The following is a 16446-nucleotide window of genomic DNA, read 5'->3' on the forward strand; positions in this document are numbered from 1 at the left end:
ACCTCGTACCGACATTACCTATCGTAGGTTGTCAACTATTTTGATCGAACATCCTCGCATACCAACTATGTTTCTTTTGGAGTTCATGACATTCGATGGCCTTCGGGCTTACCAGCCATGCTGTGAGAACATTGATCACCTTAACATCCTCAAATCATTGCGCACTATCGAACCAGATGGCGATCCAGTTTTCGAGGCAGCTCGTGAATGGTCATGCATCATCCAAGCCCGCCAAGGCTTACCCAAGGATATCAGATAGGTACTGGCACTCATCTACAACTTTTCCTGCGCAATGCTGCAGCTCGGGCAAACCGAAGAATACCTCTAGAAGATGCGGTCCTGGCTTATGCATTGGTATCAAGTTGCCGACAACCTCTTCACGAAGTTCAATGTCTCTGTCACGGCACCAGAACCAGATTGGTTCATGAGACCTCGTTCGCGCCCCGAGTCACCGCCGAGACCAGCCAAGCAGACTGAAAGCACGGCAGAACACCCGCCGTCGCCCATTTCCAATCTCACCACGAACTCGGGAGTAGACGATATAAACCGCCTGGCCGCACCACTGCCCTCGAGGGTACTTGACCAGCTCAACCACCGAATTGAAGCAATTGGGGTCAATAGCCATGGTCGGCCAGCTGTATTCGACCCAACGCCAGGTGGCCGATCATTCTCTTCCCGGGGACTTTTTGAGAGTGCAAGCACCAGTGGTGTTTCAAGGCCATGGTCTCGCTACAATCATACTATTAGGGGAACTTCACCTCTCGGTGTTACAGACACGACCTCTTCTCAGCATAATCCTCTACCTCAGCAATATGTGACTCTGGAGGATTGGGATGAGGAAGATCTGTTTGAATATTCCAGCGACATCTCCTGCTCGGTTTGCGAATCGCTCTTTGATTGAGAAGTCGAGAGTGTTTTGTCAGAAGCACACTCTGACCCTTTTGGAAACGGCATGACTTCGGGAAGTTCTGTCGCTGAGTAGTTTGGGGTATTTGATGGCTTGAGGTTAGCAATTCAATATGTAAGCGTAAAGAATGAAAAGCGACTAAATATATAACAAGTTTTCTTTCAAGTTTCAAGGTTAGGTACATGCTCGTGTTCTGCTGCCTCCGCTTAGATCAGAACTACCCACCGAAGATTTCTCGGTATCCCCCATATACTCGACTGAGTTGTTGTCTGTCTGCTCATATGCTTCGGCTTAGCCAGAATATATTGCTGAAGCCTGCCTATATCGCTATGGTTTACTGGGCAGCAACTAGACTCATATAAATTCCCCACACAACACCAGCCAACGCGCCTACGAGGTTGCGTCCCTCAACAGTTTTGACCGCTGCAAAGTTGACAAGGCTGACAGCAGGCCAAAGTTTCCATCCAGCAAAGATAAGTGGAGCAAAATCGACCTTGGAAGCCTCCCAGACGGCTGTCCAGTTAACTCGTCCAAAGTCCAGGGTGCCTGGCGAAGTCCAATATGTGATGGCCTTGGTGAGACTGGTGATGACGGGAGCGGGATGTATAGCTGAACGTAGAGCATGGGTGTAGGTGCTAAAGAGCAGAGTGTTCACAGCAGCACCAACAGTCTGGTCGAGAAAGAACTTGATAAGAGTGTTCCGTATAGAAAGCTTGGGCTGGGTCTTTTTAGCATCCTTGGAGTCCTTAGCTTCAGGGACATCATCAGGATGAGCGGGAAATGTTGATTCAAGAAAATCTTGCCTGGGACGTGTCAGTCTGAAGGTTGCTAAGGGAAGAAGAAGAAGCATACCAGTAGAAGTTGGGTGGTGTACAAATAACGTTGAAGAGGAGGAACTGAAATACAGGAATCCAGTCTATCACAATATCGTTCTAAGATGAAGATAGTCAATACCAGCATTCGAACGTGTCAAGGCGTATGTAAATACCAGATTTACCCCAGCTCTGTAGGCCGAGATGCCCTGAGCCAATATATTGGCAATGCCACCCAAAGCAGCACTCTGAATAGTGGCCATAACCACGGGAGGGTAGTCCATTTTTGTTATTATTGTACGAAATCTCAGGGATTACGTGAGTGGAAGAGAAGACGATGTTGAAGAGTTGATAAGAATAGAGACGTGTTAAGTTGAGACAGTGAGATCGGCGCTAAGATAGGCGAGCCAGGATAGATTTCTGATGACACTCTACCCAAGCGCTGAGAGTGCTGGGTTGTTTCCGGTTACTCAAGTTGTATTGTAGGGTTAACAAAAGCAGCTCGTGAAGGCGGTGTATTATTAATGAAACAAGAGAGACAGGGACCTAATGAATCATTCATGAGATGTGTGGAGAGAGATATAGTTTGATGTGAGCCATGGCTAATTGGTTAATATCAACAACACACGCATGTGCTGCAGGTGAATAGTCATGTAGTGACTTTCAGCAAATATCATTGAAATCTATAGCTCAGGGTTGAATAAATTAAATCATTGACGTTTTTTATGCTTCGTCGTTCAGCTCAAGCTGCCATCATACATCCCCAGTCATCCCTCATTACCGTCTCTGCCCCATGGTTCATTGACCAATGTTTATATATCACCCAGATGTCTCCGGGCCCTTTTGAGTGCAATGCAGACCTTCTAGACACAACAAGTGATTCACCTATGAGCTGTCACTCATTATGCCCTGGTGAGAAGCCACATGAAGAAGAGCTGCACAAAGTAGGAGTAGATGAAAAGAAACTTTGTGCGTTGGCTGCGCTTCGCCCGTGAGTCTGTCTGCATTGGCCCACTGGAGCCGGCAGATGTTTCGGGCAGGAGGACGTACTTGAGTGATCGCATCTAAGCAAATAGTTAGCATGTGCATGTTTGCATTGCCAAATAACCATGCAACTTACCAAGAAGAGCGAGTTTGCAAGGTAGGTGTAGACAAAGACCAACCAGCCAACCCAGCCACCGGTGCCCTTGCCGCCGTTAAGGATCTCAGCAACGACAATAGTAACAATAATTCCGACAAACTTGTACCCAGAATAGGCAATCAAATCAAGGAGTTGGGATTGGCTGGATATGCTCAGGAGGTAGCATCCCAGCTTCAGGAAGAAGATCTCAACGATGACAACAATTAGACTAATTGTAGCTGTCTTTCCAAGAAGCTCTGGTTGGAACTGGTGGTTAAGACCAGCGATCAGCGTCGAGAGTAGAATGTATGTCACAAGTGCCATAACTGTACTACAATTAGCCAACTCGCCCAACTCTGGCGGTCTCCAACCTTGCATTACGCACCTGGAATATACATGTCGGGACTGTTGATGTCTTCTCGTGGGGGCAGGTACCAGCCCTCTTGTCCATTCTGACCAACAGCCTGCTTGCGAGACCAGGGCTTGTGCCTCCAGGGGAAAAGGACGAGGAAGAGTTTATTGACGACGTATGAGTTGGAGACATTGAAGTAATGCTTGAGGGCAGAGACATTGACGTATCGACCAAACTATCGTGACAGTTAGTACCAGGTGCCACAAGGATCACCCACCGTGTTGCTGGTAGGACTCACGTTCTGCTCCATATACTCCTGTCCATGCTTAAAGGCCGTATGTCCAAACTGCGCCGCCACCTGTGCTGTAGGGTCGTTCATGAAGTTGCCATACTGGCCAAAGACGTTGCCGCTGGTGCCTCCCTGCTGCTGATATGGGTTTCCTCCCGCGTTGGCAGCGTAGCCTTGCTGTGATTGCGCGGAGCCTGGAGGAGGAGGTGGCGATCTTAATTGAGGGACGGTCGACACATGCTGAGGGACTGGATGGTGAAGGGGAGGCGACTGCGCGTATGTCGCTCGCTGCATGACGGAGGAGGGTGCGTGTTCTTTATGCGCTGGGTATTTTTCTGCTCTTCTCTGCCGTTTCGACGTCTCGAGTTGGGTTCAGGTGAGTTGGTGATGGCTGATGACGAGGTTAAACGTAAAGCTGGTGTTTGTTCAGTTCCTGGTAGGTCAAGTTTAGGAAATGTGTCGATTTCATCTGATTGGGCGCTAGCATCATGGAGAGCTCCAGCCTGGCAACCTCCACTGCCACAGTTAGGGAGCTCAACGTCAGCCCCTGTTTCTTTCTAAGGTAGGTAAGTTAGAAGGGCCACGTGATTGTTTCGATATCGAATTCGAAGGAGATGCAGAGACGCCGGAGTTTATTCAGAAGACATTTATCACTAGGTAGTGAATTCAAAATATTCTCAGTTGAACTGATTCACCTTGTCATGTTCACCTCCGTTCTCTCAATTGATCGTAATGTCTGCTCCTAGGGTTGGGTTTTCTTTCTCCAAGGAAGGCCTAGACCCAAACGGCGTGTCCGGGATGAGTCCCTGTCCTTTACTTTTGATGTGCAGCGGTTTTATCTTATCTTTAACTAGGTACCTAGACTTGCCCATTACCTAGGTAGTTCTGGGCTCCCACTCTGCTCTACAGTAGCCACATTTACCAACGAATATTCGCCTCCACGTTGGACTTGCACCTCAATTCCCCCACCAGCATCATCATCATTCCTCTTGCCCAACGTTCAAGAGAGATACTCGCAAAATGTTAGATTCCTTCGAAATATTAACCACTTCGGGCGTGGTCGTTTGGTCTCGCACTTATACTCCCATAAACCCTTCCATCATCAACAACTTCATCGCAGACACTTTCATCGAGGAGAAGAGTGGTGCTATTGCCCTCAGCGACTCAAGGTCCGCAGCTACCAACACTCCCTACAAGAGCGATCAGCATACTCTCAAATGGACTCTGGTTAAGGAATTGGGCGTTATCTTCGTTGTGAGTCCTGAACCTTACTTGTCATGATGGCCTCTCCCCCGATCCTCGGCGCTGACGTCTCCACTCCCTCTTTAGGCCGTCTACAGATCCCTCCTCCACCTCTCATGGGTTGACAAGCTCGTTGATAATATCAAGACTATATTCGTCAACCTCTACGGTGAACAATTGACCAAGCCGCATACTACCCTCGTTGAATGCCACGCCTTCGATGAATACTTCGACGTACAACTCGAGGAGCTCGACCAGACTAGTACTAAGGTCCCCTCCACTACCATCACGGCTGGCGCAGTCCCGTTAGAAGAAGAAATCATCTCAGCAAACACTGGCGACAACCCTCCCGTTGCGCCAGGTCTAACATACCGAGGGCGCCACCTCAATGGGCCTCAGGATGCCCTTTCAGCCGACGAGTCAACCCCCGCTTTGACGCCGAACGGATCACGACCCGGAACACCGAACAACCATCTCCTTGTCGCAAAGGGTGGTCCTATCGCAAAGATTTCTCGTCGAGCCCGCAAAGCGAAGAACCAGACCTCAGCTCCGGTGTCTTCCGGCGACGAAGCGCCGCGAAAGAAGAAGGCAGTCGCCAAGAAGGGGCGCAAATGGGACGCCGATGGCTTCGCCGATGAGGAAGACGATGTCCAGCTGGACTATTCCGCAAAGGCACATGCTACCAGTGACTCTGAGGTTGAGGCAATGGGGCGATCAACTGCTGTGGATGAGATTGACTCCAGCACATGGGGCTCAACATCGAAGGGCAAGTTTGTACTCAAGGATCTTGGTGACGAGGTGCATGAGATCTTAGCTTCAGAAGCAGAGAAGGCAGCGGGAACAAAGACACAAACCAGATCTGGCCTCTTGGGGTCGGGCGTCAGCGCTATTAGCGGTCTCTTTCGCAACGTTGTTGGAGGCAAGACGTTGACCAAAGAAGATCTCGACAAGGCTATGAAGGGTATGGAGGAGCACCTACTTCAGAAGAACGTGGCACGGGAGGCTGCTGTCCGACTATGCGAAGGTGTCGAGAAGGAATTGCTTGGTGTCAAAACTGGCAGTTTCGAGAGTACGTTCACTGACCGTTATCATGTCCTGTTGACTTCATTCTGACCAGTTTCGCAGGTATTAATGCCAGAATCCAAACCGCCATGGAGGCCTCGCTCACAAAGATGCTTACCCCGACATCATCCCTCGACCTTCTTCGCGAAATAGACGCTATCACGGCTCCTCCGGTGACATCTCTCCGCAAGCCTCGTCCCTATGTCATGTCAATTGTGGGTGTCAACGGCGTAGGAAAGTCCACCAACCTCTCTAAGATTTGCTTCTTCCTCCTCCAGAATAAGTACAAGGTTCTGATCGCCGCTGGTGACACTTTCCGCTCCGGCGCTGTTGAGCAACTGGCTGTTCACGTCCGTAACCTCAAGGAGTTGACGGCTCGTGAAGGTGGTCGCGTTGAGCTCTACCAGAAAGGCTATGGCAAGGATGCTGCTACGGTTGCGAAGGATGCCGTGACCCATGCTACGCAAGAGGGCTACGACGTCGTTCTCATTGACACAGCAGGTAGAAGACATAACGATCAACGTCTTATGTCTTCTCTTGAGAAATTTGCCAAGTTTGCTCAACCTGACAAGATCCTCATGGTTGGCGAGGTATGTCATCAGTTCTTTGAAGCCCATTTCTGCATTAACTAATTTCGATCCCAGGCTCTTGTAGGTACCGACTCAGTCGCTCAAGCACGCAACTTCAACGCTGCTTTTGGTGCTGTTCGCACACTTGATGGCTTTATCATCTCCAAGTGTGACACTGTTGGTGACATGGTCGGCACTCTTGTTAGTCTTGTTCACGCAACAAACGTCCCTGTGCTTTTTGTTGGTGTTGGCCAGCACTATTCAGACCTGCGGAATTTCTCGGTAAAATGGGCGGTAGAGAAGCTTCTCAGTAACCATTGAAAAAGAAAATAATAGTCGTCTTGGAAATCGTGGGAGTTTTTTGTTGATTCCAATAGTTGTATGTCACATAATGTTAACAAGAGAAGGATTCCCACTAGACAGCAATAGCCCGGTTCAAAAAAAGGGTGCCGCCATCTTCCTAACAGCAGTGCCAATAAGTTGCATATGTTTTAACAATTCATTTGAGAGTAGATTATGATTATGTACAACGAGCAATCGTCTTCGATGATGTACCGCGCCAAACTGACGTCCACCACATCGCTATGCAAACGACAGGGAGTAGAATAACTTAAATAACAAAACTTGTTGGTCCACTATCATTTTTCAGCCGTTGTTTTTTAGTCCTTTTTCTTGTATAGGTTTGGTCGCCTTCTTCATTAACCAGTCCTCCTCCAGAACACGAGCTTCATCATGAAGTTGAACAATGCGAGACAAAGGAAAGACTCCATGAAAATAAAGAACAAAATAATCCCAATCTGTGTAGCATAAACATCAATCCAAAAGGGGGTATCTTTCTAGGTTCGCAGTCTTGGTGAAACTAGTGTAATAATGTGCGCCGCATATGTATGCATCGGCCGTAGTTGATGATTTTGACAAAGGAAATAATTAATATAAATAATCATGACAGAGTATCCTCTGCTGAAGCCGATACGTCTTCGAATCCGTTCAGTCTTCAAAGAAATCGTTATCGTCAAAGTCTCCAGGTTGAGCATCCGAATCGTAGCCACTAGTTCGCATCATTGTGGGAGTCATGGGCTCATCTTCCGACTCCCTAGGCGGTGGCGTCACAACAGTCGGCTCTGCTCGATGTGATGTGTTTGAAGCCCCCCGTGCTCTTGCAGAACCATAGCTTTGTGATGGGAATCGGCGCCCTGTACTGGCAAAAGCGGTAGGCTGGGGTCTGTTGTCTTCTGGAGGTGTTTGACGAAGGCTAGAAGCAGGAGGTGTCATGAGGCCACCCAGCGAGTTATTCTGGGAGGTCGAGTTGCTACGCGATGGCGTGGCGTTTCTTCGAGGAGCTGGCGAGCTGAGGACACCAGACAGGCTACTGAGGGATGGTTGACTGCGGTTCCCCTTTCGCCAGTTGCCCCAAGCGGCCGCGAGAGGGCCGATAGTTTGTGCCACACGCGGCGTAGCGTTCTGAATCGTCTGAGCGATGTTTGGTAGGTTGATGGCAGAACCACCGTTCATGGCTCTCTCTCGTTCCTGTTCCTCCATTTGGAGGTTGGCCTTGAGCCTAATCGCCGCATCCTTCACTGCGTCACGATCGAATCGATCACTCTGCAGGGCGGCAATAATGTCCTGCAGGTTCTCATGCCTGACCGCGAGAAGCTCGCGCAACCAAGTAATCTCATCATCGCGTTTGGTAATCTTCGTGGAGGCGTCAGGGTCCATCTTGGATAAGGAGTGTTCAAGCTCCTCAATGCGTTGCTCGCGCGCCTGGAGTTGCTCCTGGAGAACCATGATAGATTCACGAAGAGCCTGGGGAGAGATTCTCTCTGGAGGTTCAAGATCCCGTGATGCCTGTCTAGGCTGGGCAACAGGGACATTTACGTCAGCTCCGGCGGATTTGGCTGCTTGAGCCGCAGCAGCAGCAGCCTGCTTGGCAATATCCAGCTTATCTTCAAGGTGCAAGATGCGATCCTGAAGATGCTCGGTCTTGGAGGTAGACAGGCTAAGTCGCTCCAGAAGGTGTTGTTCGGCTTTGTGAGCATCTTCCTGAGCGTTGTGAACCCGGCGCTCGTATCGTGTCTGGAGATCCTCGATTTCGTTCTGATGCTTTCGGGTAAGCTCTTCGATTTCAGCAGTCTTGCTGTTCTCAGCTTCCTCGAGAAGCATCTCATTCTGGGCCTTGGCTGTATCCACTTCGAGTCTGACGTTATCAAGCTCAGCGCGAAGCTTAGAATTATGCTCCTCGAGCTCCTCGCGGATGTAGTTAACTTGGTTATTAGCGGCGTCGATCTCGGTCTGTAACGCCATGCGGGTCCGCTTAACTTCACTCAAACCAGACTCGCGAGCTTCTTCGAACTCGCGCTGGTAACGCATAGCCTTCTGCTCGAGTTTGTGGTTCTCTGTCTTCAGCTCGCCGATAATGCCTTCAAGACGAGCACACTCGTTGGTTGCACGCATACCAGCTCGCTCGTTAGACTGCAGACGCTCCATCTCGATCTCCAAGCGCTCTCGGGTCTTAGCCTCAGCCTGCAGACGAGCATCCAAGACCTCCTGTCTAGCAAGCATAGCCTGATCCTTCTTGATCCGGCGGGCGTTCTCTTCTGCGATCTCCCGGGCCGCCCGTCCCATATCTTCTTGAAGAGAAACAAACTTGCCGCGCCACATTTCCCGAACACGTTCATTCTCCTCAAGTTGCGTCGTAAGAGTAGTCAATGATTTCTGCATATGCTGGTTGTCTTCGAGAGCACGGATTAGCTCGGCGCCCTTCTGTCGAGCAGACTCGTCATATCGCTCGGCCTCTGCACGCCAGTGGTGGTTGTCTTGTCGAACATCCTTGAGCTCAACTTCCATGCCCTTGCATCTGGCAACAGCCTCGTGCTGAGCCTGTGTGGCGTTGTTCTGGGCAGCCTCCAGGAGGGCAATGCGCATAGCAGTCTTGCTATTTGCCTGTTCGAGTGAACGCAGCTTATGATCTCTTTGCTCGACCAGCTCGCGCAGACGGACCACCTCTTCGCCAGCAATTTCACGCTGAACACGTGCTTCAGTCAGTTTATCCTCAGCAGCACGGCGAGCAACGACTGATTCCTCGCTAAGTTCTTCAGCTCCCCTAAGTCTCTCCTCCAAGTCGGCTACGCGCTGATCGAAAACGCTGCGGTTGATGATCTCGACCTCAATACGGGTCTCGGCAGTTTGAAGCTTGCGCATGAGTTCAGACGCCAAGTCCTCGGCCGCCCGACGTTCAGAGACCTCGTTCTCAACCTTGGTCTGCTCAAAATACAGACGCTGCTCAAGATCGGTAATCTTGTCCTGAAGCTCAGTGAGTTTAGCGTTCTCTACTTCCTCGGACTTGGGGGCAGCAGGTATGCGTGTCTCGATGGCTTCTTGGATCATCTTCTTTAGACCATTATCGCCGTTTGCGTTGTTTGTGACCTCCTGCTTTAGTGCTTCGAGGGCCTCAAGGATAGCAGTGGCCGGTGCTTCGGAACTGGCTGGTGCAGAAACGGGGGCAGGCGAGGGCTCAAGCTTACTGCGTTGCTGAGCTTGAAGACCCTCCATAACAGCAATCCGAATCTGGTCCAGACGTCTGTCCCGTCGAGGACTCATCGAACGGCGAACAACGGGTTCTTCATCTTCGTCATCGGCATCACTCTGCTGGAGCTCAGCAGAGACGCTACGCATGTCGCGTCGGGAAGAAGGTGTACGTCGAGCTCGGGTCGCCAATACTTGCTGGATGGAGAATAGTGTCTTCTCCAAGGGCTCCAGGCGCGATGCCAATAGATTTCCAACAACTTCATTGACACGTCCATCGAAGAACTGTGCTCGGCTCTCCAGTTTGTCATGCTCGTCTTCGCTAAAGGCGGCTTCCCAGTCACTAGCGGGCAGGCTCTCGCCGTCAACAGCATCAGCACCATCGGCAGTGATGAATGTTCCAGGAGGATCCAGGAATGGGTCCTCTAGCTCAGTGCTTGGTACTGGCTGAGCAGAAGCGTCGGAAAGCGGGTGGTATTCCCGAGGCGTCAAGCTGGCTTCATCACGGTTATACTGATCGGCAGCAGGTTCCAATTTGTAGGGAGAAGAGGTAGCCATAGACGCAAGAGTGCGAACTGGGCTAGATTGCTGCCATTGTGAATTTTCAACAGTCTTGTTGACACCCATCGTAGGATCATCAATGAATTGATCCATAACAGCGTCAATCTCCTCATATGTAGGCTCATTGACGCCACGACCAGCGGGATGCGTTATAGTAGCAGACAGCTCAGGCTTAGGCTCTTCCTCCACTGATTCAACGACATCGTCTTCAACCGGTGGGGGAGGAAGAGGCTTCTCGCCGGGAGTCGGGCTGCCAGCGAATCGGGACGCAGCGAGACCCTTGGCAGGCTTAGGAGGACCAGCAAAGCGTGAAGCACCAAGTCCCTTAGAAACAGTTCTCGGTGGAGGCTGGCTGTTGTTGAGACGAGAAGTGCTAAGCCCAGAGGGAGCCCGGGCTGGCATAGGGCTGGCCACAGGAGAGGCCTCCGATTCTTCTTCATTTTCAGTCTGGGTGGTTTCTCCATAAGAATTCGCACCAGGCTGGAAGGGTTCGGCAGCGGCAGAAAGAGTCTTCTTGTGCTCATGCTCGAAGTTGTCTTCACCGAATGGCCGAGCATCGTTAAAGTTCTGAATATCCTGGTTGGAATCAAACTCGAATGGCTTCCAGTTATTATTCTCGTTGGTGGAAGTAACTGAAGGCGCCGCAGACGGAGCGGCTGTAGTGGCCTTGGTGTCGATCTGGTCCGAGGTGACGATAGAAGACATTGACGTGTCAGCAGGGAGAACATGGTCATCTTGTGTGGCTTCCTGCGTTTCTTCGACTGACCCATCGGTCTGGGTAGGTTGTTCAGCGAACATTGGCACATCATCACCGCCAGGCGCAGAGCTACGTGCTCGCTTAACTCTGTTCTCATCAGCCAGAGGTCGGCCGTCAGTATCATACTGCACCTCAGCTTCATCGAGTTTAGCAGATGATTGACTCGACGGTCTCCTGATGGGAATAGCTTTCGACTTCTTGTTCGATTGCATGTCACTTGAAGAAAGGTCAATACTTCCAAAGATGCTGCCATGGCCCTGGCTGGTTGGACTTGTGAAGGAATTAGAGTGAGGGGTGAACGTAGGCGCAGCAACGTTGAATTTGGGGCCTGATGTCGAAAAGCTAAAGGAACTTTCACCAGGAGAGAAAGCCGGCGCATTGACGTTGATTCTAGCTGGTGTAACATGTGTAGGCTGTTTCGCAGGAGGTGAGGTGAACATGTTCGTATCAGAAATGTGAGTGTTCGCTTGGAACATTGAGGGCTGAAATCCAGGGGCCTCAAAACTGGCACCCTGGAATTTGCCAGGTTCAAAGGTGCTCGCCGTAGGCTGGAAGGTGCTGGCAGTTGGTTGGAAGCTACTAGCACCAGGTCTGAAAGCACCCGCGCCAGGTTGAAAGCTAGTTACGCCGGGTTGGAAACTTCCTGTGCCAGGCTGGAATGTACTGGCCGCCGGTTCAAAGCTACTAGCACCAGGTTGGAAGGTATTGCTCTTGCTGCCAAAGTCAAACTGACCAGGAGTGAAAGAACTCGTGGGGTTGAACTTGAACTCAGGTGCTTGCACATTAAGCTTGGACAGCGAGGGTTTACTAGCATGGCTGGAGCGTCGATCCATCTTATTCCCGCTATCAACTGAGCCGGTATCGTTCCATGGGTTGCTAGCTGTTGAGAAGTTCTTCTGGTGACCGAATCCAGGGAAATCAAATTCTTGGACCGGTGTGCCCAGATTGCTGGGATTGGTCTCAATCTCATAAGCATCATCAGGTTTGTGGGACTCTGGGATTTCATTCAGACTGCTGAACTTGGTGAGATTGCTCTCATCGGCAGTGACGCTGTTCTCGTTGTGATCACGGAAGTAACCCTGTGATAGAGAGTGGCCGCGGCTGTGAGGTCGAGGATGATGCAGAACCAGGGGTTTAGATTGTTCACTGGCGAATCGCTCCTGAACAGGGAATTGACCAGATGCTTGAGGACCATGAGCCGGGACAAACGGATCTGGGAGGGTAGCAGGCTGCTCGTTTTGGGGTTGGGGATTGTAGTCCTCGTGCTCCAGTTCGTTGCGAAGCTGCTCTTCCAAGTGGTACTCCGCATCATCGATCTCAGCCTGGAGGGTATCCGTGTTCTGTTGCTGAGGAGGTTCGGGCGTCCTTGATGGGCTCTTGCTTGCAGGTTCTTCCTCGTCTTCACGGACCTCTTGCAGGCGAGGTGAGTTTCGAGCAGGTTGCATATATGAGAATTGCTGATGAGGCAGCATGGGATATTGTAGAGACTGGTGACGCTGGTGCAGGTTCATGGCAGCAGGGCTCTCTGCTCCAAAGGGGGACTGAGGAGACATCATGCCCATGAGAGAAGGTGAATCATGGCGGTTAAGCCCTGGCCAACCCGATGGAGATTGTTGTTGGAAGCCAAAGGGCGAGCTGTTGGCAGGGAACGAAATGGATTGCCGCGGGTTGAATTTACCGGGCATACCACCGAAAGAAAGTGGTGAGGCACCATGGGAAAGACCCGGGCTGTGCGTCGAGGGCCGTACGAAATGGCCAGGTTGGAATCCAGGCATACCATGGTTACTTGAAGCCGATGAGGTAGGTAGAGGAGGAGAAAATGGAAGAGGGGGATACTGGGCGGAGGGTTGTCGGCTGAGGTCTGTTGCTCCAGGAGAAACAGAAGGTTGCTCGGGCTCGTCATCTCCAAAAGATACACCAAGAGCGCGCAGTTTCGCTTCCTGAAGCTCATTCATATAGTCTTTCCAAGCATTCAAATCAGGAAGAGTAACCTTGAAGCTGCGCTCTTCCCTCTCTCTAACGACCTCATCGAAATCTGGCCAGGAATCTCGGGTTTGAGAATCCGCTGTGCCTTCGACTTGATAGCCCTCGACTTCCAAGTCAAAGCCTGAAATGTCATATCCAAGCTCTTCCCATGATGAAAACATCCTCTCTATCTCATCTTGACGTAAGGGCATGGGTGCTTGGCCAGGTTGGCCTCGCTCAGTGTCTCGTGGTATGAGAACCATGATATTCTTGCCTCTCCATGGTACCTTCTTCTTTAGTCGAGGCGTTGGTGCTGGTTCTTTGGGGAGAGGTTTTTGAGTGCCCTTCATCGGTGTTGCAGGCAGCGCTGGCTCCCCATTGGCGGTAGCACTGGGGACACGCTTCTTTGGACTTTCTGCGACAGGTACATCCGGGGTGGAGGCGGCCTGAGACCTGTCGCTCGCCGCATCGTGCGTTACTGGCGCGGCTTCGGAGGTCGCCATACTGCTGTTCTGTCCCGTTTTGGGACTGAGAGAATCTCCTGGTCGGAGAGTCTCGATGCTAGATCTGGCCCGCGGATGGTGTCCAGATCCTTCTCGAGACAGATCCCTTGTTCTCTGGACGGGTCGGGGAGTGCGCGCTTCGCCCTCTTCCAACCAGCCAGGTTCAGAGCCGCTCACCGAAGAGTGCTCGCTCTCACTTCCGTCACTAAACCAGTGTCGACTCTCTTCGTTTGGGTCGTCAGTGGTGTGTGTACGTATCCAATCCTCAGTAAGACCACGAGTCTGCCGTCGAGCACGATTCGCGAGGACGGCGGCGGCAGCACTGAGCGAAGAGCCTCGAGGGTCGGACTGTGAACGTAGCAGATCAGGAATCGGGCGTAGGAAAGGCGTCTCAATATCCAAGTGATGAATTGGAGAATCGTCCGAGGCTTCACTTCCAGAGCTCTGACGACGAAGGTTGCGATCTGACTGGGGATAGGGAGAGCCCCAGCTGGCAGTACCAAATTGGGTTTCGTCGGGAGGTGGTGTCCTCAAAAATTGTAAAGCTCTTTCCGGGAGTCGAGGAGCTTGAAGCGGAGGAAGAACTGGCGAAGACTCGATCTCCTCTTCGCCGTCAACAGTTGACGTATTGGAAAGTGTAGGAGAAGCCGGTGAGGCAGGGCGGGATCGAGAGTATGAAGCTCCGTGACCGTCCTGTGCGGATGCACCAGGAGGAGCAGCCGACAACGTTGTAGAAGACGTCTTTACAGCGGCCTGTTTGTTTGGTGGCGGACCCGGTCAGCAACTGTGAGCTATGCAGTGGCGCTTGGAGATGAATGTGTGTTCTGCCAGCTCATACATGTCCAAGACCAAAATAAGGAAAATGTGTTTCGATTTACTCACCCAGGGAGATCAGTGCAGACTAAGAATATGTCTGCAGCTGAGTCTCAAATAGAGCCAGTCCTTTCTCTCAAGGTCGGTCGCTCAGTTGAAAAGCTGATCTCGAAGGCCTGAGGGAGGGGACACAGGTTTGCGAAACCGTAATCGTGGCCGGTATTCCTAACGGTCGAGAAATATTTGAATACTACGCGACGCGTTGTCCAACTTTAAGGGGGCGGACGGAATGACGGTTTGCCTCGAGAGCTATTTAGGTGGGAAATTTCCGGGGTGTGGAAACTGGCTTCCAGGGGTGTCGCGCGAAATACAGTAATAGAAAAAAAGTGTCTATCGAGAACCTAAGAAAAGAGCTTCATGAGAAGAAAAGAGTGACCGGAAGACACCAAAGATGAGAAAATGATGATGCCGGCCGGACACATCGGGGTTTTGAGAATGTTGTCAATTGCAAAGTTGGGCGGCCAGCATTAACGGGAAGAAGGAGGAAAAGGACAAGATGGAGAAGTTGCGTGAGAGAGGAACAGTACAGCAAATTGAAGATGTCTCTCATTCGAGGGGCGCGATATGAGATTAGATGAGCCCTCGAGAGCTTTGTTTGATAATGAGTGGCCAAAGCAGCTCAAAACTCCATGCTAACTCGGACTAAGGTAGGTAGAGTCGAGAGAGGGTCAAGTACGGTCTGTCTGTACCTGCACATGCACCTGCCTCTGGTGTCAGTGGTTTTTTTTCTCGCACCTGTGCTGGTCGGCGGCCACTTCCAAGTTTGGGCGTGTGTGCTGGCCCAGCTTTTCCTTCTAAGTTCTTGGTGACGCTGTAGAGCACAAGGATTGACAGCAAATCATCCAATTCAGACACTGAACAGTTGGCCACTTGGGAAAATCGCTGTAGCCTCGTCCACAGGGAACATCTTCAAAGGGGAGCTATTCTGTAATGAGACCCGCTCTAGTCGGTATCCGCACTGGCCACGACGTATGTAATTTCGCCAAGGACCCCTGGCATCTTGGAAGAATTTCGAAGCGAAGAACTCGACAGACGATAGGTTGGTAAGGAATACCTTTGTCTGCATTGCGAATTGCGCTTTGATGGTGTATCATTCATCGTTTTCCTAGGTACCTGACTAGCAGTTTCAACACGACCCGTCTTCAGCATTCTAGAGCACGACAACTGGTCAAGCACTGGCGGTCGGTTGCTTCGTTGTCACTAAGGCTTCTCTTCATTTGCTCCTGATTTATTGCCGTCGAATTGGAGCAGCAGGTGTTGCATTACTGGCCGTCAACGCCTGCGTCGGTACACGACTTAACGACATGACTGTTGAACCAGGGTTCCGATGTTCTTCCATGGTTCGAGGATGAACATGCCTGCTCAATCCCATCCATCTTGGGATAAGTCGATTGACAAGTGGGTTCGGATTGAATCAGTCCAGGTCAATCATTTCCCCGGAGTTTAGGTCGGGTTCAGGTTTAACAACTCATCATACTACTCCGTACCTACCAAGCCAACCCTAACTCGTATACATACAAATCATCGTGATATACCAACGGAATGAGAGGTTTAATAACCATATCCATCTAACTCCAGACCCTTCCTTTCTCGTACTGAGATCTCAGGAATCGAAAGTCAATTTTTGCCCCTTTCTTTTTTTCTGAACTCTCCACTAGGACCCCTAAAAAGGTCGGGGCCGCACCCGCCCGTACCTTGAGCTAGCTTGGGCCTCCACCGCCGTCGTTAACCTTTGGAATGCCAGTTCAGGAACCCGGGCTGTCGGCTTTTCCGCTTCAGGCCTACAAGGACTTCTATGCTGGGCTGAGCCTGGTGCAGCCTAAATTTGGTGCGTTTACCCTATATCAAATCCAACGTCCTGTTTGGCACCATGGAATGCGTGGTTACCTATGGTCCATCCAATTGAAAGTAG

General features: G+C 51.0%; 4 protein-coding genes across 4 annotated transcripts; 1 reads left to right on the plus strand and 3 right to left on the minus strand.

Annotated features, from left to right (window-relative positions):
- Window positions 1-1241: 1241 nt before the first annotated feature.
- Window positions 1242-2003, minus strand: J7337_008258 (uncharacterized protein; the record flags this gene model as incomplete). The annotated part of the gene is made up of 3 exons (XM_044825881.1): window positions 1242-1710; window positions 1760-1839; window positions 1896-2003. 3 exons carry the CDS (start codon window positions 2001-2003, stop codon window positions 1242-1244), a joined length of 657 nt encoding a protein of 218 aa, XP_044678798.1.
- Window positions 2004-2621: 618 nt separating this feature from the next.
- On the minus strand, window positions 2622-3774 carry J7337_008259 (uncharacterized protein; the record flags this gene model as incomplete). Its single annotated transcript, XM_044825882.1, has 4 exons — window positions 2622-2783; window positions 2840-3165; window positions 3225-3426; window positions 3490-3774. The coding sequence occupies 4 exons, from the start codon at window positions 3772-3774 to the stop codon at window positions 2622-2624; spliced, it is 975 nt and encodes a 324-aa protein (XP_044678799.1).
- A 726-nt stretch (window positions 3775-4500) lies between these two features.
- J7337_008260 (uncharacterized protein) lies at window positions 4501-6674 on the plus strand (the record flags this gene model as incomplete). The annotated part of the gene is made up of 4 exons (XM_044825883.1): window positions 4501-4734; window positions 4810-5791; window positions 5848-6374; window positions 6429-6674. The coding sequence occupies 4 exons, from the start codon at window positions 4501-4503 to the stop codon at window positions 6672-6674; spliced, it is 1989 nt and encodes a 662-aa protein (XP_044678800.1).
- Window positions 6675-7340: 666 nt separating this feature from the next.
- J7337_008261 (uncharacterized protein) lies at window positions 7341-15600 on the minus strand (the record flags this gene model as incomplete). The annotated part of the gene is made up of 2 exons (XM_044825884.1): window positions 7341-14414; window positions 15388-15600. The coding sequence occupies 2 exons, from the start codon at window positions 15598-15600 to the stop codon at window positions 7341-7343; spliced, it is 7287 nt and encodes a 2428-aa protein (XP_044678801.1).
- Between the last annotated feature and the right edge of the window lie 846 nt (window positions 15601-16446).

This window comes from Fusarium musae, chromosome 6 (genome assembly GCF_019915245.1).
Source record: "Fusarium musae strain F31 chromosome 6, whole genome shotgun sequence".
In the NCBI taxonomy this organism is placed as follows: domain Eukaryota; kingdom Fungi; phylum Ascomycota; class Sordariomycetes; order Hypocreales; family Nectriaceae; genus Fusarium; species Fusarium musae.